This window comes from Furipterus horrens, unplaced genomic scaffold (assembly GCF_987537825.1).
Source record: "Furipterus horrens unplaced genomic scaffold, mFurHor1.1.pri manual_scaffold_4, whole genome shotgun sequence".
Classification (NCBI taxonomy): Eukaryota; Metazoa; Chordata; class Mammalia; order Chiroptera; family Furipteridae; genus Furipterus; species Furipterus horrens.
In genome coordinates this window covers 51,574,541-51,602,337 of record NW_028327174.1, presented here as the reverse complement: position 1 = coordinate 51,602,337, position 27,797 = coordinate 51,574,541, and the positions used below count along the sequence as shown (strand labels likewise).

Sequence of the window (27,797 nt, the reverse complement as noted above, 5' to 3'; positions counted from 1 at the left end):
GGAATAAAGGGGGGGCCGTGGAAGGGGAAAAAGAAGAAAAAAATATATACCTGACTAACCCCCACCCCAGCTTCCCCTACCCGCTTCCCGGCCGTCCCGCCCCCACCCAACACAGCCCGCGGAGTCCCCTCCGGCTCTGCCTAACCCGGGCTGGGGGCCCGGGGGCGGCGGCGGGTCCCGACTGGTTCCCGGGCCGAGCGGAGCCCAGCCAAGCCGCACTGGCTTCTTTGTCTACAGGCGGAGGCCGCCCCGGGCCCCGGCCTCCCGGCCCGGGCTGTGAGATGAATCTCTAATCGGTGGCCACCAGGCACCAGGGGCGAAGGCGGCTCAGGCTCGGGCTCGGGCTCGGGCTCTGGTAAGTAGCGGGGTCCGGGGTGGGGAGGGGTTTGCACGGAGGGGGAGGGGGCCGGGCAGGGGAGGTTTCGGGTTTGGTTAATATGCAATGCCCGTAATTAGCATAATTTATATATTTATGATAAAGAGAAAAATTGCCGCGGGCCCGGGGCGCCAGGTTGCTGGGCCGGGCGGCCGTGTGCTCTGAGAGTGGGACAACGCGCGGCCGCCTGCCTGGGGCCGGAGAGCCCGGGGCCGCGCCCTCGCCCGTCGGTGGACTGGCGAAGACCCGGGGAGGGGCGGGGGCGGCCGCCAGGTGGACCCGGTAGGCAGCTTGCACCTGGCCCCTCCCCGTTTCTGCTCCTGTAGCCCAGGTGGGGTACAGACCCTAGAGCACGTTCTATACACAGGTCCCGTGGCGATCAGGAGCGAATTCTTGCCCCACGGGAGAACCCGGACGCCTGGGTTCCCGGTGGTTAAGGTCAGCTGAGGCGGCCAAGACGACCTGTCACAATGCTATCTGATCACAATACACCGGGAGAACTGGTGGGACTCTAAGGACCTGGCATTGCTGGAAGTGTGGGAGAGCCACCATCGAGCAGAGCATGAGTACTTCATAAATATTTAATAACAATATTATTATTAATAAAGCGTCATAATAATGGGCCCTATATATGCTCCCTGGGCATTCTCACCTGGCAAGGCCAAGAGTGCTCCAAGGTGCCTAGTAACCTCCACTTTAGCATTGAGATCCCTCACTCAAATATGATTGGAAGCTTAAAACCTGCGCAGAATAGCCTCAGCTGCTGGGCAGGGGAAATCAAATGCAGTCAGGAAGCCTTCCTGAGCCAATAAAAGAAGTTCTTTGCAGAGATTTTAGCCTCATCTGCTCTTTCTACATCATTGTTCCAAAACTAGAGGTCTGGTCTTCAGTTGTTCATGGACACTTATCCCTCCTGCCCTTATTTTGGTCATCTAAGACAGCCAACATTGACAAGCAGGGCCTTCTGAGGAATAATTCCATATAGTATTCCATTTTGATTGAAGTCCTGGTGCTCAGTGTGATATTTCTGTGACCTGGTACTTGTTTGCTATCTGCAGAACTTCATTCACTTGTTCACTGGTCCAAAAAAAATACCTACTGTGTTCCACATTCTGAACAATGCAGATAGAACTTCCTCTGTCATGGAGTTTTCATAAACATGAAAACAAATGAGATAATATCATGTGATGTGATGTGATGTGTGTGTGTGTGATGAGCTATTTCTTCTCTGGGAGGTACTACCTAGCATTTAAAGTTAGAAAAAAATTGCTTCTCTAAGGGTTCTCTAGATTATTAAGGAACACAAGATTAAATCATATCCCCCTCCCCAAGATTTATCACTATAAAGTCAAAATAGTAATCTTTAACATTTTTTATAACACTTCATAATTAAAAACATCTTTATATGCATGTTTTACTTCAAATAAAAATAATAACAGTGCCCTGGCTGGTGTGGCTCAGTGACTGAGCGCCAGCCTATGAACCAAAGGGTCACTGGTTTGATTCCCTGTCACGGCACATGCCTGGGTTGCAGGTCAGGTCCCCAGTTGGGTGCACACAAGAGACAATGACACATTGATGTTTCTCTCCCTCTCTTTCTCCCTCCCTTCCCCTCTCTCTAAAAATAAATAAATAAAATATTTAAAATATTTAAAAATTAAAATTAAAAAATAATAGAAGTAACAGTAACAAGTACATGGTGTTTGTTGTGTGCCAGGCCCTGTTCTCAGTGCGTTACATAAATGTTACCAATTTAATCCTCACAATAATCCGTGCGATGGATAGTGTAATTTAGCCCCATTTTACAGAAAAGGAAACTGAGGCTTAGAGGGCTTTACCTGAGACAACTCAACTTGGGTCTTCTGCCTTTAAACACCAAGCTCTTTCTGTGTCAAAATAAGGGTCAATGAGGCCAAAGAGGGAGTGATACCCTGGAAGGAACTGGCCAAGGGAGGAAAGGCTTGGGAATGAGAAGCAAAATAGGCACATTAGGAAGGAGTAAGTGTGATCAGGGTTCTCCAGGACCCAGTACCACTTTGAAATCATTTTAGGTAGCTCTAGAACTGGAAATAGGGGCAAAAGATATGAAATAGGATATGTGTTTGAGGAGGAATGTAGGAAATATGAAGAAGCTAAGTTATATGATCTGATTCTTAATTATTTTATATTCATTAGATCCCTGGTGTGTACCAGGTATTATACTAGGCACTGGGATATGATGATAAGAGGACATGCCTTATTGGAATTTATAGTCTGGTGAGGGAACACACCTACTTTCTGTTTTTTACGTTTTATTTGCTTCCTCCCTTCACCTTTCCTGGGATGAATCAAGTCTAGGCACAAGGGAAAGGGGGCATAAGGATAAATTAACTCTAACTCTGTCCTTAGAAAACCAGTCTTTACTGTCTGACTATATATGTCTAAGATTACAAATGTATGCTGGAAGAGGGGAAATAAAGTTGTTCACTACTTCCTTATAATTTTCCCTTTCCCTTCCTTCTCACCCCTGCGTGTGCTCAGCCAGCCTACCAACAGCTTGGCAAGCCATTCTCTCTGGCCATGGATCCAGGGTCTGAGGGGGAAGGTCTGGAGCAGAACTGAGAGCTACCTTTTTCCAGGTGTCCTGGTCTTTAGGTGCCAGAATAGCCCCTATCAGCCTTCATTCCACTTTCCGAGAGGAGTCTTGGTGTGGTGTGAGGAGGATAGGGGTCTGGGGCAGGTGGACACCTCTTAAAGTTTGAATGGCCATTGATTCTCCTGTGGCCTTGGAAAAGTCACCTGACCTTTCTCTGTCTCCATTTCCCTGCAGATAAAAATGGGGATCATAATAAGAGCACCATGTAAGCATTTTAGTTACATGATCTTGTACCACCATCGTAACAATTCCATAAGGCTTGCCCATTTAATCACCGTTTAAAAGATAAGGAAAGTACACTTCAGAGAGATTAAATCAGCTGCCCAAGATCACACAGCTGTTTCTTGGCCAAGCTGGGATTTGAATTTAGATTTGAAGTCTTTACCCTTATCTCTCTTTGGTCCTCAACTTTCTCATCTATGAAAATGGGGGTAATAATAGCTAATTGTTCTTAGTGATTTGTACGATAATTCTGAGGTAAGCTCTCTTAATTCTGATCCCTGAGAAAACAGGAAAGTAACCTGCCCACCTGTGGACAGTCACACAATTGGTCAAGCTTCAGTACGTGTTTGCTCTATAGTCTCATGGGACTGATGTCAGAACTGAATAATAGTTCACATTTATTGAACTCTTGTACAACTTACTACACCACCATCCACATTTCAAATATGGAAACTGAGGCATGGAGAGGTTAGGTCCTTGTTCAAGGTTTCGCAGCTAAGAAATGGTGAAACTGAGAGATGAACCTAGGATCTTAACTACTACACTAAATTGAAATGAGATAATGTATGTACATTTTTATAGTAGCTACCATTTTCTGAGCACTTAACTGAGTGCCAGACATTGACCTAAATTGTTTACATGCATTAATATATTCAATCCTTACAACAACCCTCTGAAGTAGTGCTATTACTCTCATTTCTACAGATAAAGAAACTGAGGCACTTAAATCATTTGTTCCAAGTCCTACAGCTAGTAAACATCAAAGCTGAGATTATGAAAGAAAGCTGTCTGTAGAGGGTCCTCACTGTAATACTACGTGTAAAGAGCTGGGGTCCCAATAAACTATCAGTGTTTATTATTCCTCAACAGGTGGGAAGGGAAATCCATGTCCTGGGGCCAGAAATAGAGAAGGGGAGGAGGACATGCAGAAAGCCGATCAGGCAATAAGAGCTTGAAAGAGGGGGCGGCCTGCCTGGAGTGGTGATTTAAGAACAGGAAGAGTAATACTTGCGTGCAGAAGGGCATGTGGTGTTCCTTCACACTAGGTACTAAAGCTGCATGGACCAGGGTAATAGTGATAAGAAGTGGGGGGATTCTGGGCATATTGGAAGGGAGAGAAGGCAAGGATGATGGCAAGGTTTTTGGCCTGAGCATCCGGAATGACAAAGCTTTCAATTGCTGAGATGGGGAAAGCTGCATGCAGGGGGAGCAGATCTGGGATGGAAATCAGTAGTCTGGTTTTCAATTTGTTGAGTATGAAATAATATAAGCAACCAGTAGGCCACTGCATATATGAATCCAAAATTCCCAGATGAGGTTCAAGCGAGATTTAGATTTGGTGGTTGTCGGACTGGGGAGGAAGAGAAGAGTGGATTGTCTGTCCCATTAACTCAGCTCCACCTACTTGTCTATACCTGTCTCCTACTTCGTGTCCTTGTGGCCTATTTGAATGGCAACTCTGCAGAAGGTAAGTGAGTGCACAATTTAAATATAAAAGTGGTGTAGAGCTGAAGATGCTGATGTCTACAAACATTCACCTGTGAGAATTATATTAAACGGTGAATCCCGTCAAAAAATGTGACTTTCTATCAATTGAATATCAGTAAAACTAATTTCAATTCAAGCAACCATTCCTTGGAGTCGACTAACTTCACATAGAGTACCCTCCACCCCCAAAATGACTATATAGTTTTACACCTTGAAAACCTCAACCACATGAAATATTAATGGAGTAAAACTACAGAAATGAGTCAGAATTAAAAGTCTGAATCCCATATAAGTTCCATTTCCTCCACATGGCACAAGATTCTTTACATATAGAATTTCATGTCTGAAACACATGCCACTCTAGAACAGAGGGAAGAGGACCACACAAAACTTCACTGCGTATCCTTTCTGTGCATCCTCTACCACTCTCTTTTCATCTGCCTTGACCGTGACACTTAACTTACTGTATTGTTGTTGTGTTTTTATTTCCTTGACTCTCATATGAGACTCTGGACTTCTTGAGAAAGCTGGAGAATGTGTTTTTCCCCTGTTGTATTCCCAACACTCAACACATAGTAGCCCCTGAAATATTTGTTGAATAAATGAAGGACAAAGCATTTCAGGATTTTTCCTATACGATCTCGGCCTCTTTCAAGGGGTTGATTTGTTTGAGATTTCTCAGTGCACCTCTGCGTGTCTTGGAATGTTGCCCTAAGCCTAAACCAGTTCCTAAAGGAGGATAAATAGAACCAGGTCCCCTAACTCATCTCAGTCCCCTCCACTGAAAGTCCTGGATGGTCTTGGGCCTCTGGATTTTTAGGTTGTAGGCGAAACCTCAGCACCTGCAGTTCATTTCCCCCCTGAGGTTGCCTGCATTTTTAGATGTTAGCACAGGAACGCCATGGATAAGTGAGCCATCTGTTAGCCAAGCAGGTTTGCCTCAGGTGTTTTCAGACTCAGCTCACTGGAGAAAGAAGGCAAAGGAGAAGGTTCTGGGTGGGTTCTGGTTCCCCAAACTCCAGCTTTAACCAGAATTGTCCAAATTATTTGTATCATTATTTAAATGTTTTAAACAACATTTTTATTTATTTTTAGGAAAGAGAGGATGGGAAGGAGAAAAAGGGAGAGAAACATCGATGTGTGAGAGATACATCTATCAGTTGCCTCTCACACCCCACCCCACCCCCACCCCCACTGGGGACCTGGTCTGCAACCCAGGCATGTGCTCCGATTGGGAATGTGCTGGCCTTTAGGTTCACAGGCCAGCACTCAATCCACTGAGCCACACCAGCCAGGGCTCATTATTTAAATTTTTAAATATTTCTTTAAATGTTGTTTTATTTGGCATATTTATTCAAAATACTAAATTTTCATTTTAGAACTTGGTTTATATGATGGAGTGCCCTAAGTTGATGATTATCAGCATACCTTTATCTAGGCCAGTGATTTTCAACCAGTGTGCTGCAATAATTTTTAAAACATGCAATACCTGACTATTTAGTCAGGGCCACTGACCTCTTTTCCCTTAGATTGTCAAATTAAAAAATGACAACAGGAACACAACAGTAGCCCTTGAGTGTGAATGAATCAAAATTATACCTAATTTTTCTGTCAGATTGGCAAAAAATATATGTTTTGGTGTGCTACAGCATTTTAGAAATTAGTTTGTGTGCCATGAGATGAAAAAAGTTGAAAATCACTGCTCTAAGCCTTAGTGTTTTTGTATCTTCTCTTTAAAATGTATAGGCATTTTTTTATTACATTATGATTCTCAAAAATATTTAAGAGGAAAAATTATAACTTAAACACCTATAAGTTTTGCTCCATTTCTGTTATATTGATCAACCCTAGTGGCCTGAGTAAAACTGACTTTCTTGTTCTCCTCAGTCCTAGCTACAACTTCACCACTTCTTCATCAACTATCATAAGTGAGACAGGTCATTCTGTGATCTATACCTTTTGACTGTTGTGGTTTCAGTCTCTGAAGAAAGTCTTCTTTCTCCCGAACCTACTTCACCAATTTTGCCTTTTCTTCATTTAATTATTGTTTGTAAAGATTCTGACTCACGAAATCTATTTGGAGACCACTGCATGGCCCACTATCAAGTGACTGAGATTCACATGCATTGATATTCTCAAAGGTATTTTTCAAATATATAGTTTTTCAAATTCACTGTCTGTGTTTAAAATTTTCTTAAATTTCAAACTTTTTTTTCTGTTGAGGATGCTGGTTTCTCTGAAAAGTTCTGATTTTCTTCATTCTCAACTTTAAGATGCTCTACCACTCTGTAACAGGGGTTAAGTGAAGTTCATATCTTCCTTAATCATTCTCTAAGTGTTGTACTCATAGGTTGTTTTCTTGACCTGCTTATATGGGGAGGCGGTGGACTAGCACAGGCCTCTGGAGTATTAGGTAAAGTCATAGCTGAGTCTGACAGACTTTCCATCTTGGAAATCAAGTCTTGGTTTACCTGTACCTGAGCCATCCTCAGAGAATACAGTGGAATATTATCCAGCTATAAAAAGTAATGAAGTAGTGGTCCATTTACAACACGGATGAACCTCGAAAACATTCTAAGAAGCCAAATACAAAAGACTGTATATTACCATATGATCTCACCTAATACAGGAACCTAATGGAGAAAACAAACAAACAAGCAAAGTAGAACCAGAGGCATGGAAACAAGGGACAGACTGACAGTGACCAGAGGGGAGGAGGGGAGTGGGAGAAGAGAGGAAAGAAGGGGAAGGGTCTAGTCAAGGAACAAGTATAAATGACCCATGGACATGGACAACAGGGTGGGGAATAACTGTGGGAGTAGGGGTGGGCAATGGAGAGCAACGAGGGAAAACTGGACAACTGTAACAGAACAACAATTTAAAAATTAAAAAAAAACAAAACACCACAAAGGGCTGTATTGTAAGATTCCATTTATATGAAATATGGAGACTAGGAAAATCCATAGATAATAAGCAGATTAGTAGTAGCCAGGAACTGGGAGGTGGCAGGGAAAGGGATTCAGGGGCGGGGGTGGGGGTGGGGTGATAAAAATATTCTGGAACTAAATAGCGGTGACTGTTGCACAACATTGTGAATGTGTTAACATCTACTGAGTTTTTATGTCATATGGATTTTATCTCATTCAATAAAAACCCACACAAAAGTAAAACAATGTAGGATGAAAGAGGAGGCAGTAGGAAAAGGGGAGGGATCCAGAACAGTTCTCTGAGCTTAGTTTCCTCATCTTTATGGTGATAATAATGCCCCTGGTGCCCAGCTGGCATGAGTAATACATGAATTAGTTACCTAAAATGCTTAGCACAGTAGGCACTCAAAATAAAAGTTAATTGCATACCCTTCTGTATAAGTGTCAAACCTATTTGTCCCCTTGATTGCCTTTATTTCTTATGACTGTATGGTTTGTGACTCCAGCCAGACAACCTGTTCTTACACGGGCTTCTCCCACTCCTCACTGCATTTAATAGGCTGCTCTACCACTGGGATGTTGTCCCTGCCTCCAGTGTGAAAGGCCAGTATGGTCCTTAGGCCACTGCCACGAAATCACCTGAGAGCTGATTCTGTGGGACCCACCTGCTGAATCAGACTCTGGGATGTTCATTGTGGGCAAATCTGGGGATCTGTGTTTTTTAATATGTGCTTCAGGTGATAATTATGCACATTAAAATTTGAGGCTGTTTTAATTTAATCCTTTCTTTACCACCTGTTCCCCGAAGTCTGTTCAGACTCCTCCCCTGAGAGCACTCTGATACCCAGAGTTCTCCTTATCCATGTTTGAAGTTCTGAGTGTCTGGGTCAGAGTTACCTCGGGCTCTGCTGAGTCTTCTCTCTTCCAGCGGATGAGGGAACGCTCAGGGACAGATGCCTGGCCCCTTTCCTCTTGTCGCCCTGGTTCTTCGGAGTGTAGGTTCTCCTTGGATGCTGCAGGAAGCAAGACAGTTGAGTTTTAAAGTCCTTAGAATCCTTTCTGTCTACAAATTCTTGGTAGAACTTAGCTTCTCTCTCTTCCTATCATTCTAATTCTGACTTTTTGAGATGGTATGGAAATTGTATTACTATGTCATATCAGCCTTTGCTTTTCCCATCCCATTTCACCCCACAGGATGTGCTAGGTGTGGGCCAACCCCCACCCCACCCTGACAAGTGGCCATGGATCCAGGAGCTGGCCCAGAGTCATCTCTGACCGTCAATGAGCAGGTATCTTCTGGGGCAGGAAGGGGTGGGGAAGTGAGGGTGTGGGAAAGTAGGAGGACCCCATAGAGCCCCTTACTGTCTGTTTCTACCAACGTTCATGGTCACTTCGCCCATCTAGGTGTAATTGGCAGCCAAGATTTCTCAGGGGCTAAGTTTGGGAGTTTAAGCTGTGATTTTAAAAAGTAAAATTGAAATATACAAATATGTGTAAGTTTACATGGGGAAAGATTTGGACATTGAGTAATTTGCTCCTAATTTTTTCTTATTGTTTATATATATTTTCTACTCTTTCTGCAATGACCATTTATTACTTATGTAATTTTTAAAAGAAGAAAAAAGATTAACAGCTCTTAGAATGTAATTGGAGTGAAGTCCCTCATAGGTCAAATTTGAGTCAGAAAGGCAATTGCATCTCGGGGTTTATGTTACTCCAGCTCCGTCACATCGTCACTTTTTTCAGCAGAGTCTCTGGCTGAATTCAATTCTCAGGCTTAACGAGAGTGTTATAGGAGTGGCTTCAGGCACAGACCAAATGCAGGGGAGGCTGGACACAAAGCTTTTCAATGTACAGGGTATCCCTGATTTTTGAATGGCCCAATTGGAAGCATTTCAGTGCCAGAGGTAAAGAGCTGAGTGCTGGTTGTTGGAGCAGGGGAAGAAGATCGTGTTCTGCGGAGGCCCAGGGGCCTCCCACATTGCTGGGATGTGGAGACGCCCTTCAAGGTCAGAGCAGGCCCACAGCAGGTGGCACCACTATAGCCACAGGTTCACAGGATGCAAGCTCCAGTCCGGGGGTATGAGGCAAGAGGCTATGTCATCAGGATTTAGGGAGTTAGCTTGCAGGAAAATCTTGGCCTTTACCCCAGAGTTTTGGAAATAAAGGACTCTATGAGCTAAAAAAGTTACTCAACATTGTGGAGCATCCACTTTCCACTGCTTTATCTTTGAGGGAACTTCTGTAAGGCTTCAAGGGACGTGAAGTGGGATTTGCTTCTTGGCTCAGCTTAAGCTGTGGATGCTGTTTTAGGGGCCCTCAGAGCCACACACCAATATCCTAGCAGCCAAGAGAACAACCTTGCAAGGCTGTTGGACAGACCTTTTACCACTCTCTGAACTGAGTCCAAGAAAAGGAGCAAATAGAAATATCCCCAAGTGGTTTGGCTCCGTGGGACTTTTTCCAGCTTGTGTCAGGCCCTTCCCCTGTCCCTGGGCCCTGCTGTCTTCTAGCCTGTAGCTTGCACGAAGCTCTGGAACTGTCACGGAGCACACAGTCCTTGGGACAGGAAGTCTGCATCCTCAGGTGTCCTTTCCTCTCTCCCTCAACCGTACCCAGAGCTCCAGTTAGTCCCCAAGGGTGGTCTATTTCAGCTCCTCTTCCAGCAGTGTCCCCTGTCCTCTGTTTGCAGGTCATCGTGATGTCAGGCCATGAAACCATCCGCGTGCTGGAAGTTGGTGTGGATGCCCAGATCCCTGCTGAGGAAGAGGGCAAAGGACTGGAGACTATGGCTGCCGAGAGCTGCCAGAGCAGAGGTCCTGCTGAAGCCAGTGAACCTGCTGGTGAAGCTGGGCCAGACAACTCAGACTCCTCTGCAGAGGCAACTGGTATGAGGCCATTGCCACTATCCACCTTTGTTCCACTTGAGTCCCTTCTTGTAGTTCCCTAGAGCCTAGATGGCTTTAGGGTCTTTCTGTCTTCCTCTCCACAGGACAGCCTTCGGCCATGGCCTATACTTTGGCCAGTTGCTAGGGCTCTCCTGGGCTCCTTGCCTCTGGAACTTGAGTTCAGGTTTCAGTCACTTGCAGACCTAAACTGGGCTGGGTCAGCTAAGAGTATTGAATAAACCTCAAGGAGGGTTCCTAGTTCCAAACCAGACTCTTGGGCCCTGTGCAGAGAGGACTAGACCTTCAGGATACTGCCAGCCCTTCCAACTTGATATCTGTTGTGGTAAAGCTGGGAGGTCCCAGAAGCTGGGGATGGGAGGACATCTTACCGACCTTGGACTACGGTTGTAGGTTAGGTAGGACCCTGCAGAATGCCAGTTGGGCTGGTGTAAGCCTGGTTAACTGACTTCTGCTGTCCTCCAAGGATGAGTTGGGGGCGTGAGCTTGACTCTCCTACATGGGAGTGGATATGACTGATCTACCCACACCATCTTCCCTAATTACCTGCAGGAGGGCTGTTCCAGAGACTGGGGCTGGTACCAGGTGCTGCTCTCTGGCCACAGGGCACCGTTTCAATGAGGGATATCCTCATCAACACCTTGCAGAACAGACATCTCCTTTTGCAGGAAGCCTAGGGTCTCCCTTGCCATTTCCCCCAGAATATCACCCCTTGCCTTCTGCTCATTTTCCCTTCCCTAGATTGGAGATCTGGGCTGGTGGGGGTGGGCTGAGATGGGAAGCCAAGAAGATAGCAAATGAGAATAGACAGGCTTCAGGGAAAGAGCAGCTCCTTAGCAAGGAAGCTGCAAGATCTCACATCCTTTGCTCTACCTGCAAATTAGTGTGCAGACTCATTTGGGACCCTAGTCACTTGGCTTATTTTCCCCCTAGTAACTTGACTGTTTTTCCCTTGCCTGGAAATGCTCTGCTTCTATGTTGAGGCCAGGATGGGGCATTACCTGTGTTCCCATGGGCCAGTGCCCTGCAGAACAGGCAGGAAAGACAAGGATTCTTTGTCTCAGCCACCCTTCATTCCTTTCCACCGTGGGGATTAAGCCCCTTTTCAGAAAATTTGAGAGATTTCCCAGGTTCATCCACAGTGTCTTAACTTCCCTTTTTACCCTTTTAAGGATATTCCATATCACATTTCTTCTAGTGTCTTAATTCTGCTCCTTATCCAAATCTGCTCTTGGGAATAGAGCCTAAGTCAATTATTTTCACACTAGCCTGAGTGATTATGGTAGTGTGTATCTTCTTCCAGAGGTTGGTATACGTAAGCCTTTCATGAAATTTTTCTCTGTAAAGGAATATTAATTATTGTCAAACAGGCAATGGAGGTATTTTGATGGTACTTCCTAAGAAGCTGCCAGTTTAGATTGTGGCTTTAATGGGACCTTTCTATATATACAATGTTAACAAGCATTTTCTCTTAAAACAACATAAAACTAAGTAATAGGAAACTTTTTCAGGATAGAAAAAAACATCTAGTGATCTCTAGCACTCTAAATTACCACCCAGTCCTTGTCACACATACATATTTTTTTAGTTGTGACTACCAAGGGTAGACTATGTAGTGTGATGCTGACCCCCATATTATTTCAGATTCTCTTTTCCTTTATTGACACAGATTTACAAACCAGTTCTGGTTTTGGCTATTGTCAAACTGTCTAGTTTTTTATTGTCATAACCAGTGCTGCTTTGAATGTCTGTATTGGTCCTTTGAAAATTTTTTTTTCCTTTAAGGTATAGTTCACTCAAATTCCTTTTTAAGAAAGATCAATTATTGATGTAGGAAAAAATTATCACATGAAAGAATAGAAAATCTTGCTATCAATGAGAGAAAAGGTAATTGGCTATGAGCTACTTACTACATGCCTGTTGAGCCAGAAAAGTCAACAGTGATAAATGCTAAATTGAGTGATGCTGTGGAGAAACAAGTACATTGTTGATGTTTCTATGAATTAGTTTAGTCTTTCTGGAAAGCTGTCTAGCCAGAAGTGATAAAAACCCTGAATGTATGCAAACTCTTAGACCCCTTGGTCTTACTTTGGAAATGTGTTCTTTTTTTTTTTTTAAGACCCAATTTATTTATTTCTAGAGAGAGGGGGAGGGAGGGAGAAAGAGAGGTAAAGAAACATCAATCAGTTGCTTCTCGTAAGTGCACCGCTGGGGACTGAACCCACAACCCAGGCATGTGCCCTGACTGGAATCAAACTGGCAACCCTTCGCCCTACAGGACGACGCCCAACCAACTGAGCCACATGGCATGGGCTGGAAATATATTCTAATAAAATGAATATTTTATTTCTTTGGATTGTAAGTTTTTATCATTCGTGTTTATCATAGTTCCTAATTTTCACTTTCCTTTTTCTGGTTCATTATATTTGTCAAGCAAAATGTTTTTAAATTTTTCCTAGGTTCAAATTATCCTTATCATCTCTGTTTTTTAGTAGTTGGAAATGTATCTCCCTTCTACAGCAGAGAGAAATCTGCCATTTTGTTTTCTCTTAGTATTTATAAGGCTTTTGTTGCTATTTGCTTGTCTCTTTAATTCCTCAAACAATCTGAATTTCCTAATAATATACTCTGAACAGTATAGTTCTGAGTTAGCTTGATGCCTTTCCAGAGTAAAGTATGTGCTGGGAATGCAGGGCTGGAAAGTAATCCAATTTGGTGGTTCCCACTGTGGCTGTGTGCTGTATCACAAGGTAGCGTAAAAGAAAAAAGAGATTCAGAAGTACAAATTGCTGGTTATAAAAACAGCCGTGGGGATGTAAAGTACGGCACAGGGAATATACTCAATAATATTGTAATAACTGTGCATGATATCGGAAGGGTACTAGACTTCTAGGGGTGATCACCCCTTGAGTTATGTAAATATCTAATCACTATGATGTACACTTGAAACTAATATAAAATTGAATGTCAACTGTAATTGGGGAAAAAAAAAAAACTAAGTTGAAAAATGAAAAAAGAGAGAGGAGAGGTGGCTGGCCTCCACTCTCAGACATCGTGATTCAATAAGCCTACATTAGGGCATGGAAATCTATGCCCAGCCAGTATTCGGGGGCCACTGATCTGGTCTAATAGCCATCACCCAACACCTAGAATCCTTTTAATGTCTCACCATATATAAAATAATAACACTTTTCCTTGTTGTGTGGCTTTGAAGAGGCTTCCTGGTGGGGATCCCCAATACCTGACAAATCAGGGCAGCAAGAGGAGAGGAAGCTATAACCTGGATGAAAAGCTTTGGTTCACAGGAAGTTTCTTTAGAAGCTCATTGAAGCTGCTCATTCAGACTTCAGACATGGATGTAGGGACTGGCAAAGAAAAGCTGTGACCCTGAGTGTGGCAAACATGTGTCTAATTTTCAGGGAGTGTCATTTCAAGGACTTCACCCTACAGAGTCCTTGCTCTTTCCCCAAGCCAGCACCTGCATCCAAAAAGTAGCCTGAAGGTGGGTTGAGCAGTGGTTCAGTTGCTGGATGAGCCAGGGAAGCTGCTCCCACTGCTCTGTCTAGCTCCTTCCCTCCCAGACACGTTCACTTCAGGCCCCTCTACTGATTATGTGATAGGTCACAGTGTTCCAGAGAGCCAGGAAATGAGAGATGGTACCTAGCTGTGCACAGGCCTGCGTTGTCTTCATCTAAATGTGGGAAGCAGAGGACCTACATTCTAGATCTGGCACAAGGCTCTCCAGTCTCCTAATCTCACTGCCAGTAGCATTTGGGAGGCTACAGGGAAAGCCAGTGATTGGTCTTGGGTTGTACAAAAATATAATGTGAGGCTGAGAGTTGCCACTTCAAGCTGCAGACAAGTCATTCTAGTCTGGTGACTCCTCTGCTCACACCAGGCTCACTCTTTGTCCTTTCTCTCAATGCCACATGAAGTGAAGTCACTCCCAGGGATCCCTTCGAGCCCTGTCCCTGCTGTCACCACCTTCAGCCAAGCCCCAAGCCAGCCCCAGGCATCACAGACCCTGACGCCACTGGCTGTACAAGCTGCCCCCCAGGTAAGAGCCACCCCTGGGACCTGGACAGAGAGCAGTGGGCAGAAGCAAGGCATGGGATCTGGAAACTTCATGAGGCAGGATAAGGAAGGGGTTGTGGCCTGAGGGAGGGAGTCCCCTGTTAGGCACCCCTGGCCTTCCCCTTGCCCCAGATGAGGCCCAGTGGGAAAAGTAGATCTGCGTTTACCACGTAACCTCCTTGGGTCCATCAAGGATTGAAGAGTTACGTTAACTCATGCCTCAGGTCATCTGTTTATCTAATGACTAAATGAGGGAATACCCTCCTCAGTTCCTCCAGGGGATACCTGGAAGAGTTAATGCATTGTTCCCAGTCCTCATTTAGATCCAGGGGGCAGCCCCACTGCACAGTGAGCTGTCTCCAGGATCCTCCAGGCATGCTGAGCTCCCTGTGACCTTTCGCTATATGCACAGATTTCCAATGCACTCATCCAGGGTAGCCTCCATCAGAGCTTCTCAGAAGCCTCTGTGAGCCCTTGACCATTTGGTTCCATCAACCTCTGCCTCCTGCTTTCTGGCCATAAAATGTTGGTCCTATGGATAAGAGCCCAGGGAAGCCTGGGAAGCAGCATCCTGTAGTACAAGAGGCCTGTGCACCCTGTGAGCAGGGCCAGGTCCTGTCCTTGATCTGGCAGCTTCTCTGAAGGCAAGATAGTCTGGTCAGGCACCCCCCTCCAGGTCGAGCCTATGGCTAGGGCTTATCTCTTCCCCGCCCTCACCTGGCCTTTCCCCCACTCCCCTCAGAATGCTTTGTTTGTGCTCAACTGGGTCTGAGAGACCCAGTGTTTGCGCTGTCAATGTTGATTTTTTTTTTTTTCTTTTCTTTTTGAAATCTTGTTTGCTTTTGCAGGTCTTGACTCAGGAAAACTTAGCCACAGTTCTGACAGGAGTTATGGTTCCAGCAGGGGCAGTTACTCAACCTCTTCTTATCCCCATCAGTATTGCAGGTCAAGTGGCTGGTCAGCAGGGGCTGGCCGTGTGGACAATTCCTACAGCAACCGTGGCTGCCCTCCCAGGACTGACCGCTGCTTCTCCTACGGGGGGAATTTTCAAGCCACCTTTAGCCGGTCTCCAAGGTAACGGCAACTCTCCCCAGGACTGCACCTGGCCCGTCACCACTCACCAGTACCATTCGTGCACAGGGGCTTGCCATGTTGGACTCAGAACCCACAGCCCACCCAGGGCAACAGCCCTGGAGTCTGGATCCGCTGTCCCAGGCACCCAGCCACAGCGCTGCTGCAGCACCTTGGGACTCTAGGCCGTGACACCATGCTGGCCCAGCAGGCCTCTCTTACTTCAGCCTACTGTCTAAGACTGCCCCTCTCCCCCCACGCCAGAACTCACCCCATGACCAGCCTCCTGAGAAGGACTGCAAGAAGATGCAACTTCTGGTTTTGAGCCTACACATCTCCAGGCCCAAGGGAGGGGGGGGTGAAAGCTGTTGGCGTGTGCTGCCCCATGCAAGGATCAAGGGAATCACAGCTGCCTGTCCCCCTGCCCCACTCCCCTCTTGTTCTTGTACCTGATCCCTTGGGATTGGAGCTGCTCTGGGCTGCGGCTAGGCATTTGAGCACCTCTGTCTCTGCCTTGCTCCATAACAGCTGCCGTGCTGAACACCGCTCTCCCGGCACCTGTTCAAGCTGCGCCACCGGTACAGGCCTCCTCGCCCGCCCAGCCCCGGCCACCAGCTCAGCCCCAGACGCTGTTCCAGAGCCCGCCGCTGCTGCAAACCACGCCTGCCATTCTACCACAGCCCACTGCTGCCACTGCTGCTGCCCCCACCCCCAAGCCAGTGGACACCCCCCAACAGATCACCCTCCAGCCTGCAGGCTTTGCATTTAGCCCAGGAATCGTAAGCTGCTGCCCTCACCCAGGGCTGACCAGGGATGGATGGAATCTTGGGCCAAGGGTGGAACTGACAGGGGAGGAAGGAGGTGGAGTACCAGCCTCCGAGTGCGGCTCTTTTCCAACACATCCGCAGAGGTGGGCTCCCACTGAAGCCTTCTACTTGCTGCTGCCAGCCTGTCCTTCCCAGACAAGAGCAGACAACCTCTGCCAAGAGGGCGGGGCAATTCTCCAGAACCTGAACCACTGGACCAGCCTTGGAGGGAGGGATGACATCTGGGGATTGCAAACTTGTGAGCTGTTGCTAAGGTGGAGCTACAAGCTCACACCCACTGCCACTGTCATCCAGTGTGGCTCTTAGTTTGGCAGTGGGGCTGTTAGATGTGACTAGGGTCATGTCAACCACTTCAGTCTGGCCCTTCTAGCCTCCTAGGCCTGGCCTGAAAGATTAGACAGTTACTCTTCCATGACTTTGACCCCACCCTTCCTGGCTGACCCCCTGCCACTGCGAGCCCTGGATACCATTCAGATGGTAGACATGGACCTGCAGCCCACACTCATATATATCTGCCCCACATCCCTACCGCCCCATCCCCATGCCCCGAACCCTCTTCCCTCTGCCTCAGGCTCTCTCTCTCCCCTCAGCTTCTGAGCAAGGCTCTTCCTCCACCCACAGATCAGTGCTGCTTCCCTCGGGGGACAGACCCAGATCCTGGGCTCCCTCACGACAACTCCGGTCATTGCCAATGCCATTCCCAGCATGCCAGGGATCAGCAGTCAGATCCTCACCAATGCTCAGGGACAGGCAAGTGGTCAAAGCCAGGGCTGGGGGATGGGAGCTGTGGAGAAGCTGGCCAGGGGACCAGGACCTGGGCTGAGGGTCATAGAAACTCAAACAGGGTATCAAGATGCTATTCGTGTCTCCTGTGTGGCAGCTCTGCTGATGCTGAGACCAAGCAAGGGCAGAGCCACTGCCTTGCCCTAGACACACCCACTCCAACTGTGAATACTTGCTTCGTTTATGGAGCACCTCCTTTGTGGCAGGGTCTGTGCTAGGTGCTTTCTCACATATCTCACTTCATTTTGGGTATAGATCTATTAGGTCGAGACCTTTATTCACATTTTACTGGGAAGAAGGCTGAGGTTCAGAGAAGTTAAGCCACACAGCTACACTGTGGCAGAGCAGGGATTCCCATCGGGATCTGTCTGACCCCACAGGCAGACCCACTCCTGCTCCATCACAGCTGTGCAGATACAATAATGGAAGCAGCCCCCAGACTGAATCCTGCACTTGACCGAGGAGCAAATGAAGGCCCATAGGGACTAAGTAATTTGTTTACGTCCCTTCCCCTGCCAGTGTGGGGATTTAGGTTAGGGGTGGAGCTGAATACTTAGGGTCCCTGCCTTATTTCCTCCCAGGTTATTGGAACACTTCCGTGGGTAGTGAACTCAGCAAGCGTGGCAGCCCCAGCACCAGCCCAAAGCCTGCAGGTCCAGGCTGTGACCCCCCAGCTGCTGTTGAACACCCAGGGCCAAGTGATCGCAACCTTGGCTAGCAATCCCCTGCCTCCACCTGTGGCCATCCGGAAGCCAAGCACACCTGAGTCTCCTGCTAAGAGTGAGGTACAAGGGCTGGGGTTGGGGATGGGGGCCGGCAGTGCTATCTGGCATGACTGCAGGTGGGACAAGGTTATTTTCTGAAGCCCCTGGGAAAGCAGGGCACCTCTGCAAAGTAAGGGAAGGCCTGGGGTAGAAGGCTCACATGAGTCACACATGCTCTGCCGAGGGAAACCACACCACACCCCAACCCCTTACCCGCACACACCAAAAATTCGTGTGCCCTCAGAGGCTAGTGCCATTCTGAGAAGGCCTGGGAGGAGGAGGTCAGAGTAAGCTGGGCCTTCAACAGCTCCAGGGTGAACAAACTGCTGGAAAAGCCCTGGGAGATTCGTTCTGCATCCCCTCCCTCTTCCTCCTTCACTTCTCCCCGGCTCCACTCTGAACTGTGGCTTTCATTATTCATTTATTTGTTCATTCTAGGAGCAGTTTTTGAGCACCTACTGTATTCCAGGTGCTGAAGATATAGAGATGAATAGGACGCCCTTCCTAGCCTTAGGTAGTCCAGCATCGGGAGACAAGTACAAGGCAGCCTGACAAAGACTGTGATGGGGGCATTATGCATAAGGAAACCCAGAGAGGGGAGCTCTCAACAGACTAAGTTCAGCAAAGCTTCATAGAGAAGGGACGCTGGACTAATCTTAAGGGATGAGTTGGATGAGAGAGTATTTTATTGTTAGGAACTTGCAAGAAGTATAGTATGCAAACCTGAAGGGTTTGTTGGAATGCTGGTTCCCAGGCCTTCCCCAGAGTTTCTTATTCAGTAGGTCTCGAGTAGGGCCCAAGAATTCCTCTTTATAACAAGTTCCCAGGTGTTGAGGCCCATGGTTCTCAAACGTGGTATGCTGCTTCTCAGCTTTGTGAATAACCTCTTAGCCTCATCTTTAAAATGGGGATTATAAAAGGACCAATTGCCGAAGGTTATGAGTATTAAAGACATACTACACAAAGGCAATTAACACTCTAGTACACAGGAAGAATTTGAAAAACGGTAGTTTTTATTTTTTATTTTTTATTTTTAAGTATATTTTATTGATTATATTGTTACAATAGTTCCAATTTTTTCCCCTTTGCTCCCCTCTGCCCAGCACCACCCCTTCCCTGAAAAAAGGTGGTTTTATTGTTATCACTTTTATTAGCTAGTGAGAGTTCATGGAAGGGTTTTTAGCAGGAAATGGCTGATTAAATGTGCATTAAAAAAATTTCCTGTCATCCAGATGGAGCCAAGAACTGAACTGTGGTGAGACTTGAGTCCTTGTCACCTGTTAGGAGGCAGACAGCTTAAATAGTTCTAGCAAGAGACAGGGGACTCTGAACTAAGGCTAAGGCCCTGAGAAGCAAGGAGTGAACTTGAGAGCTACCAAGACATAGAATCCAGAGAACAGGACCCATCCTAGAGAAATTTGAACTTTTCCAGAAGCTTTTATTTATTTATTTTTTAAGATTTTATTTATTTTTAGAGAGCAGGGAAGGAAGAGAAAAAGAGAGGGGGAGAAACATAGATGTGCGAGAAATACATTTATCGGTTGTCTCTGGCACGCCCCCAACTGGGGATGTGGCCCACAACTCAGGCATGTGCCGTGACTGGGAATTGAACCAGCAACCTTTGGGTTTGCAGGCCAGCGCTTAATCCACTCAGCCACACCAGCCAGAGCTCTGAAAGCTTTTTTAAAAATATACTAAAAATACCAATTTTATATGTTATACGTAGTTTCATCTGATTATAAACAATACGTGACACTTATAAAAATTCCAAGATTACATGTAGTGTGAAAAAGTAAAAAATCCCTTTTAATTCCACCCCATTTTTCCCTGGAAATTCATATGTATTTTTTTAAAGAATTATTCTATAAAAGCTGTTTTTCACCTGCCTTTTTGTTTTCACTTAGCACTATGCCTCTAAGCTTTTTCCATGTCAGTAGTTAAGAGCTATACCTTACTCTTTTAAATGGCTGCACAGTATCTCATTGTAGAGAGGTCCCAGATGTCACCTGCCAGTTCCCTATTAATGGATGTTTGGGCCTGGGAGACTCTAAAATCAGGTTGGATTTCTCCTCTGAGGAAAGAGATTTGAGAGCAGCTAACCTGCCTGTGTGACAGGTGGCCATGAGGCTCCAGCCTGGGGGAACATGTTGCTGTGTGCTTATTTCAGAGGTCATTATCATGGGGTGGGTGATAATAAGTAGCTTCTAGTCTTGCTTTTTGATAGGGCACAGGTGGGAGTGTGGACATCATGCCTATTTTTGCCTGTCTCTGACCCATGCAGGGTCTTTGACCCCCTAAGCTGGGCAGGTGGGCAATAGGGGCTTGTTGGCTCTCTCCTCATAGGTGCAGCCCATCCAGCCTACGCCAGCCGTGCCCCCACCTGCTGTGGTCATCACCAGCCCAGCCCCAGCGGCCAAGCCGTCTGCCTCTGCTCCCATCCCAATTACCTGCTCAGAGACGCCCACTGTCAGCCAGTTGGTGTCCAGTAAGTGGCTCCTGAAGGAGGGTGTGGAGAAGGGAAGAGGCGTTTACATGGACATACTGACCTCTTTAGATGCTGCTCTCTATATAAATTTACTGGAGTCCAAAGGGGAAGGGCAGACACTTGATGCCAGGGACTATTTTTCTTATTCCTGTTGAGCTGAATTCTAGGCCTGATGAGAGTGGAGGTTGTTTCTCTGACTAGCCAAGCCATTGACTGTCTCTCCTGCGGTCTCTAACCCAGTATTTGAGGCATGCGGATGGCCAACAAGTGTGCTTGGGGTCCAGGAGTAGAGAGAATGGGGAGGGTCAGCAGTTAGAGCTGGAAGAACTTCAGAATAGACCCCTACCTCCAGATAGTTTGGTCCAGGCCGTTTTCTCGAAGTCTTGTTTGTCTTGGGGACAAGATTAATGAGGATCTTAAGGGTACGTGGGCCTTTTGCCAATGTCCTCATCCCTCTGCACCAGGCCAGGCCAGTGGGCTAGATAAGCAGTGATGATTATCTGTCCTCTGCACTCACCCCTGGTCCCTTCCTCTGGCCTAGAGCCACATACCCCAAGTCTGGATGAGGATGGGATCAACTTAGAAGAGATCCGGGAGTTTGCCAAGAACTTTAAGATCCGGCGGCTGTCCCTGGGCCTCACACAGACCCAGGTGGGTCAGGCCCTGACTGCAACAGAAGGCCCGGCCTACAGCCAGTCAGCCATCTGCCGGTGAGTAAGGCTGCCTGGGCAAGGTCAGGGCCTGCTCAGGTGCCCGGTTCCACTAGGTGTTCACAGGGACCTGGGTACCTGACCCCATTATTCTGCCTTGTTCCTGCCTTCTTCCCAAGAAGGAAGGCTGCTTTAAGGATAGATGGGAATACCTGGAGGAGCCAAAACTGATCAGGTCCTTCCGAGGGGCCTCGGATGTTTATTCTCCAATCCTGAGCATTTATTAATACATAATCTTTATCTGGGATCCCAAAATACTAATGCATTCAGGAATCCTAGAGGGAAAGGAATACAGCTTATGGAATTAGTCACAAAGGTGGGAACTTCAGTTCTGGCCAGGCTCTCAACTATACCCCACCATCACCCCTATCACACTTCCATCTCCCTGTCTTACAAGGCATGCCTCGAAAGTGATGTAGCTGGCTTTCTCTGTACAACTGGTCCTGGTGCCGGTATCATAGGAGGGGTAGCAGAGGGTTTCAAACAAGAATGAGCACATGGCTCAGGGATGGCCGAAGGGTTTCATCTGCCTTCCAGTTCCGCAGGTAGACTAGAGTGACTCTTAGACTCCGTGCCCTGTTGGGAATTCTGTGGTCACATCTGGGCTCAGCCACAAAGAGTAACCTGACCTAGTGATGCTGCTATGAGTGTAATTAGAGGACAACAGCACTGATGACATCCATTTGCCATCTCTGGAGGCCTCTCAAGATAACACCTCAAGGACCTCACTTGGTGAAAGTTCTGGAATGGTTGTTGATAGAGCAGTTGCACTATTATCACTGCACTGAGGAACTGAGGCCATGGGAACGAACGGCTCCCCTGTAGGACCTGGAATACAGGACAGTCTGAGAAGTCTGGGTTTGACCGAGCGAGGGGGTCTTCGAGGGGGTGGTGAGGAGCAGCAGCTTGAGGAGAGTGCCCCCACCCAGGTGTGGGGAGTAAGACTCTCTCACTGTCCCTTCCTGGGTTTGGGTCACCTGCAGGTTCGAGAAGCTGGACATCACGCCCAAGAGCGCCCAGAAGCTGAAGCCGGTGCTGGAGAAGTGGCTGAATGAAGCCGAGCTCCGGAACCAGGAAGGCCAGCAGAACCTGATGGAGTTTGTGGGAGGGGAGCCCTCCAAGAAACGCAAACGCCGCACCTCCTTCACCCCACAGGCCATAGTGGCTCTCAATGCCTACTTTGAGAAGAACCCACTGCCCACTGGCCAGGAAATAACCGAGATTGCTAAGGAGCTCAACTACGACCGGGAGGTGGTGCGGGTCTGGTTCTGCAATCGGCGCCAGACACTCAAGAACACCAGCAAGCTGAACGTCTTTCAGATCCCTTAGGGCTCAGCCCCAGCCCTGTGTTCTAGCACTTTGTACTTGTCCTTTGGCACCGGCTGCAGCCAAGGCCGTGACAGCACCTGACGTTCAACTAAACGTGGCTGTGCTTGCCCTGGATCTTGAGACTCTACCGTGTGCATGTGCTGCCTCCCTCATGTCCCCCACATATTGCACATCATGGGGATGGCAGAGGGGCCCCTTGAGAGTGCCGGGCTCTGGACTGGTCATGCCAAGGGAGGGAATTTGTGGTGTCACTTAAAGAAGCACTTTGCTAACGGTTTTTGAAGGGTGAATTCTGCCCTGTCTTTGGGGCAGGGCTGCAGCAGCCCCGAAGGACTGGTCAGTAGCTCTTGTTTTCTATGGCATTCTCTTTCCACCCTTTCTTCTTTCCTCCCCTGTGTAAGTGTGGCAGGTATGGCAGCGTGTCCCTAGAACCACAAACTCACCCCCTTTGCCTGCCGGCACACTATCCCCTGAAAGAACCCAAGAGACGCAATTCTGAAAAGTGTAATGTGCTGCTCAGAAGGTCAGACTCAGTGTCTGCCTTGACCTCAAGGTCAGAAGTTCCACAGCCCTGGGGCCAGAACATGTCACCTCCTATCCCACTTCTCCCTGGTTCCTGTGGAGGAAAATTGCACTAAAGCAGAACCTTTTCGTTTGTAATCCATGTTGGAAGGAAGCAACCGTGAACTCTAGCTGTCCTAGAGTTGGCCTGGATCTGCGGCAGTGTGGCAGGTCAGGAATTTAGTAAATAAGTCCGTTCTTCCAGATTTTAATCTAATCTCTATCCATGACCATCTCCTCCCAAAATAGTGTGGGTTAAGAGAACTTGCAGCCTGGAAAATCCCCTGCCAAAGTAAGCAGGCACTTTGGAGAACAATGAGGAAAGATGTGCTGCCTCTTCCTCTTGTCCTCACATTCTTCCTCAACCCAGGATTGGGGCTTTCTCAGAGGGGCAAATGAAACAATAAACCAGACAGCAAGTCCTGGGGGAAAGGCCAATGTCTGGAAAGAGCTGATGGCAACCCAGGAAGGTCTCTTGTGGAAGGTGACTTAACTCTAATTTTCTTTGTCACTTTAAGCCTTGGATACTGTAAGAGAAATCTTATTTTGTCCAGAGTCTTAGACCCTGTGTTTGTGTAAGCAATCCCCATCCCCACCCAGTACTCCACTGAACCAAGAATGCCCCTGGAGCAGGATGGTTTTGCCTCCAGAGAGAGTAACCATGGCACATTGGGAGTTGGCATCTCATCCAAGCGTAAAAGCAAGTTTCCCAGCTTCCCTGGGGCTGGATAATCCCTGGAACTCAGTATGTGACTCCAGGAAGTCAGGGGGCACTAAGCGGTTTGCTTTAGATTAGCCCAGCTTTGCCATGCAGCCCGTCCCTACAGGGCCACAAGTCACAGCCACCCATCCCCTCTTCACTACTCCTGTTCTGATGGAGCCAGGTCTCTGGCAGCTGCCCTCCACCACACCTCACATGATATACTCTGAGGAGGTGAGTGCCAGGCGAGGACCTGTCACTGGCTCCACTGGTCACTGCAGCCACCTCCTGGCCTGGCTTCCTCTGGCATGCTGTTTCCTTTCCTGCCTAGAACTGGTCCCTCCCAGGCCCCACAGTGCCAGCATAGCCACCATCCTGGTAGCCCTGCCAGTGGGAAGACAGCTGTGTGTCAAATTGCCACATACACACTCGCCTGCCCCGCTGTATTGGGACCAACAAACCTGCCGGGCGTGGTGGTAGTGAGGAAGCAGGTGGGCATCTTGCCTGCCCCATCTTCCCAGGAGAAAGTGTCTCCAAAGGGGAGGTTCCACACTCAAGTTCAGGGTTATCAGCCTATCTCAAAGAGATGAAGGGAGGGGTGTTGTAAACAAGTTTTCAGTAACAAAGTATCGGAATTTGTTAAGGATTCAGTGATCTACACTCCAATAAATTAGATCCAGGTTTTCACCCTCAAACACCTACATTCAGATATGCTTTCTTTCAGGTGGGTCGTGGCTGGTACCCTGGGAGTAGCAAATAATCCAGGGTGTGCCCATGGCAGTGGATATGCAGGACGCCATCTGTCTGGCGTCGGAGCAGGAAAAAGTTAATGAACTGTTGGTCTACATTAGGCCTGGCCGTGCTTTCTCAGCTCCTCTCTTGTCTAAAATCTGTCTTCCCAAGGCTGGGCTAGAGCTATACCATTCGCTGTTCTGTAGGGAGGATGGGTACGTCTTTCAAAGGAACAGTATCAGGGGCAGAATATTTACAGGCTGAATTCCCCAGGCAAGAGGGCCCAAGCTGTTCCTGAAATGTGCCCAAAGCAGAGCTCACCAGCTGACAATCTCTCTGGCTTCCCTACTGTAGGGCCCACCCCCTGGAAGCACCTGTGGCCCTGAGGTGGGCTTTCTGTTTTGTTTCTGGTGGCATCAGACTATAAGGGGAGTTGATATAAATTTTGTTTTGAAAGCACCTTTCTGGACTTAAAGCCAGAGCTCAGTCGCTCCTCTGCCATGGAAAGCGGGGGAGAAAGGGCAGTTCTGGTTCCACTGTTTGCTTGTGGTTTTGTTTGTTTGCTTTTGTTTTAAATAAAAGAAAGACCAAAACTTTCTGTGGCCTGGTGAATTAGCAGAGACATTTGACTCTGCATTATGCACGGTATTTTATCTGGGTGAGGTCCAGGGAAAGAATTTGACCAAATGGATTGAGGAATGCACTTGAATTTGGAATGGGAGTCCCTGACATTTTTTGTCCTCAGACATCCAATCATCTTCCTATGCCTAGATACCCATGCTGTCTCCTAGGCCGGGCTCTGACACTGAGATTCGGACTGTCCCCAACATGGGGTCACACCTGCTGAGGGCTGGAGGGCAGGGTGGGAAGGGGAGAAACACTTGATGTTATTGTGTGGAATAAACAGTATTTTTCTTTTGTACTGGTCTGCTTGTCTCTCCTTCACCTCTCACGGCAGGGAAGGCCAGGGAAGTATCAGTGAACTGCCGTTGCTGTCAGAGCTTATAGCCTGAAAAATCCCACTGTAAGGCGATGAAGGTCATGCCCACCCTGGACTCCCACTTCAGAAGGCCCTGCTGCTGGCCCTCCAGCCACGACCCCTCCATGGGGTGCAGGGTCAAGGGGATGTGTCCTTATTCTTTCTAGAGCACCCGCCAGGTATCTAGGACCCCAGAATACCTTGCCAAGCCTGTTTTTCAGCCCCTCTTCTCTGGGTCCCAACAACAGCCATGTTGGTGTGCATACTCCTAGGCTCAAGAGTGGGCACAGGGCAGCTCTCTGTTAGAGACCTGGGTGCATGGAACTTGGCTATGCAGGCTGGAGTGTGTATACACATACACAAAGCCCTCTGCAATGTGAGATGGGGCTGCAAGTGGGGAGAGAAGTCAAGCTAGAGGCTGGGGGCCAGGGCTGGGGAATATTCTAGCATAGAATTTAGAGGGCTCTTAAAAGTTTACATTCAAACCTGGCCTTCCAGGTCATTATAAAGCTACACTTATTGATTATCAGCTGCTGGATCATTCACAATTACCTTGGTTTATACTTTATAAAATATAGATATACAATAGTGGATCTTCATTTGTGCTCTTCCCCAGGCCTGCAAATGTTAGGGGTAGGCCTGAAACTTGAGCTCAGAGCTGGGAGAGCACAGCTGCAATAAGAGTCTCTCTCTTTGCGTATTCACCTCCTAGGAGCAGGGTGTCTGCCATGCTCCCCAGCAACCCAGCCCCCCATCCCCCCCTCCACCCACCTGGTATCGATGTGGTCTGGACTATGTAATCCAAACTGGTGAGAGCAAGTCATCACATTTTATTCCACCCAAACAGAATTTTTTAAAAATTCTCACTCGAGGATATGTTTGATTTTAGAGCGTGAGAGGGAGAGAGAGAGAGAGAGAGAGAGAGAGAGAGAGAGAGAGAGAGAGAGAGAGATCCATGTGAAAGAGAAACATTGATTGGTTGCCTCCCATGCGCACCCTGACTGGGGAGTGAACCCACAACCTAAGTATGTGTTCTGACCAGAAATTAAACCCAAAACCTTTTGGTGTACGGGACAACACTCCAACCAACGAAGCCACCCCACCAGGACCCAAGCAGAGTTTCTGAGCCAGGCACTGTGCTGGGTTCTAGATCATGCCCTACCACCCCACCTCCACCCAGGGAACAACAGATGACTAAGACACTGATGTAAGGTTTAACACATCCTTCTGCTCAGATCCCACAACCCTAACACTAGCTGTCCACACTAGGCTGTGACTTCTCCATACCCAGGCCAGGGGCACATCGTAGGTGCTGGATAAATTTCAGATAGACGACTGAATGTATTTCCTATTTTCTCCTTCAAGGAAATAGTAAGAGCTGACTTCAGGCTACTGGGAGAAAGCAGGTGGAGAGAATTCTGCTTAGCTATGCAGGGTGTAGACTGTGATACCGGGGAGTGAATAGAATCTGGGGTAGCAACTGGCCCTGACTGGAGAGAGGCAGATCCCATCAGAAGAGTCAGTGGAAACTGATATCTCTGGCTCAGACCAGTTGAGTGTGGTTTATGGCAATCAGCCCAGGAAGGTTTTAAAGAAAGAGATGGGTTTGTGGAGAAACTGTACTTTCTATTCCTTGGCTGTTCTTCTGGGTTCCTGGACCCAAATCCAATGTGTGTGTGTGTGTGTGTGTAGGCTTCCCCACACCAGCAAGCAATTCTCAGACACCAGCAGGGTGTCCAAGAATTCAGCTCAGTTCTGACACTATCTACCTGGAGATAGCATCAGATTCCACAGGTAAATGTCTCAGTTCCACTCTCCACTTCAGATACCAATAGAGAGCCCGGGTAATTCCTGTAACTTCTGACCAACCTACTGCATATTGGAGGCTCCAACTCCAGATGCTGATCACAAGTTTAGGTTGTTACCTGTGCTTCTGACCAACTGGCTATAAATCAGAGTTTCCCACAACCCCCTCCTTGCCTTTGATTAATTTGCGAGAACTGCTCACAGAACCTGGGGAAACTGTTTACTCAAGAGATTGCCAGTTTCTTAAAAAGGATACTAAGGATGTGAACAGCAGCCTGATTCAGACACACCTAGGGTGGGGTCCTGAACAAAGGGGCTTCAGTCCTCGTGGGCCTGGGGCCTGGAACAATGGTTCTAGGAAGTGTTCTGGTTCCCCAACTTGGAACCTCTCCAACTCCTTCCTTTTGGGTTTTTACGGGGGC

General features: G+C 47.5%; 1 protein-coding gene and 1 pseudogene across 2 annotated transcripts; one reads left to right on the top strand and one right to left on the bottom strand.

The window, feature by feature from the left end:
- POU6F1 (POU class 6 homeobox 1) lies at positions 1 to 25,183 on the top strand. Of its 2 annotated transcripts, none has more exons than XM_090273174.1 (11): positions 1 to 355; positions 8,843 to 8,937; positions 10,341 to 10,536; positions 14,490 to 14,611; positions 15,477 to 15,702; positions 16,228 to 16,478; positions 17,148 to 17,276; positions 17,891 to 18,094; positions 20,417 to 20,558; positions 21,100 to 21,268; positions 22,252 to 25,183. In XM_090273174.1, the coding sequence occupies exons 2-11, from the start codon at positions 8,890 to 8,892 to the stop codon at positions 22,595 to 22,597; spliced, it is 1,833 nt and encodes a 610-aa protein (XP_090129300.1). In that variant the 5' UTR covers positions 1 to 355; positions 8,843 to 8,889; the 3' UTR covers positions 22,598 to 25,183. The 2 variants fall into 2 exon arrangements, with proteins under 2 accessions (XP_090129300.1, XP_090129301.1); XM_090273175.1 differs by lacking the exon at positions 1 to 355 and adding an exon at positions 6,786 to 6,862.
- On the bottom strand, positions 290 to 7,207 carry LOC150011763 (swi5-dependent recombination DNA repair protein 1 homolog pseudogene; annotated as a pseudogene).
- Positions 25,184 to 27,797: the final 2,614 nt, after the last annotated feature.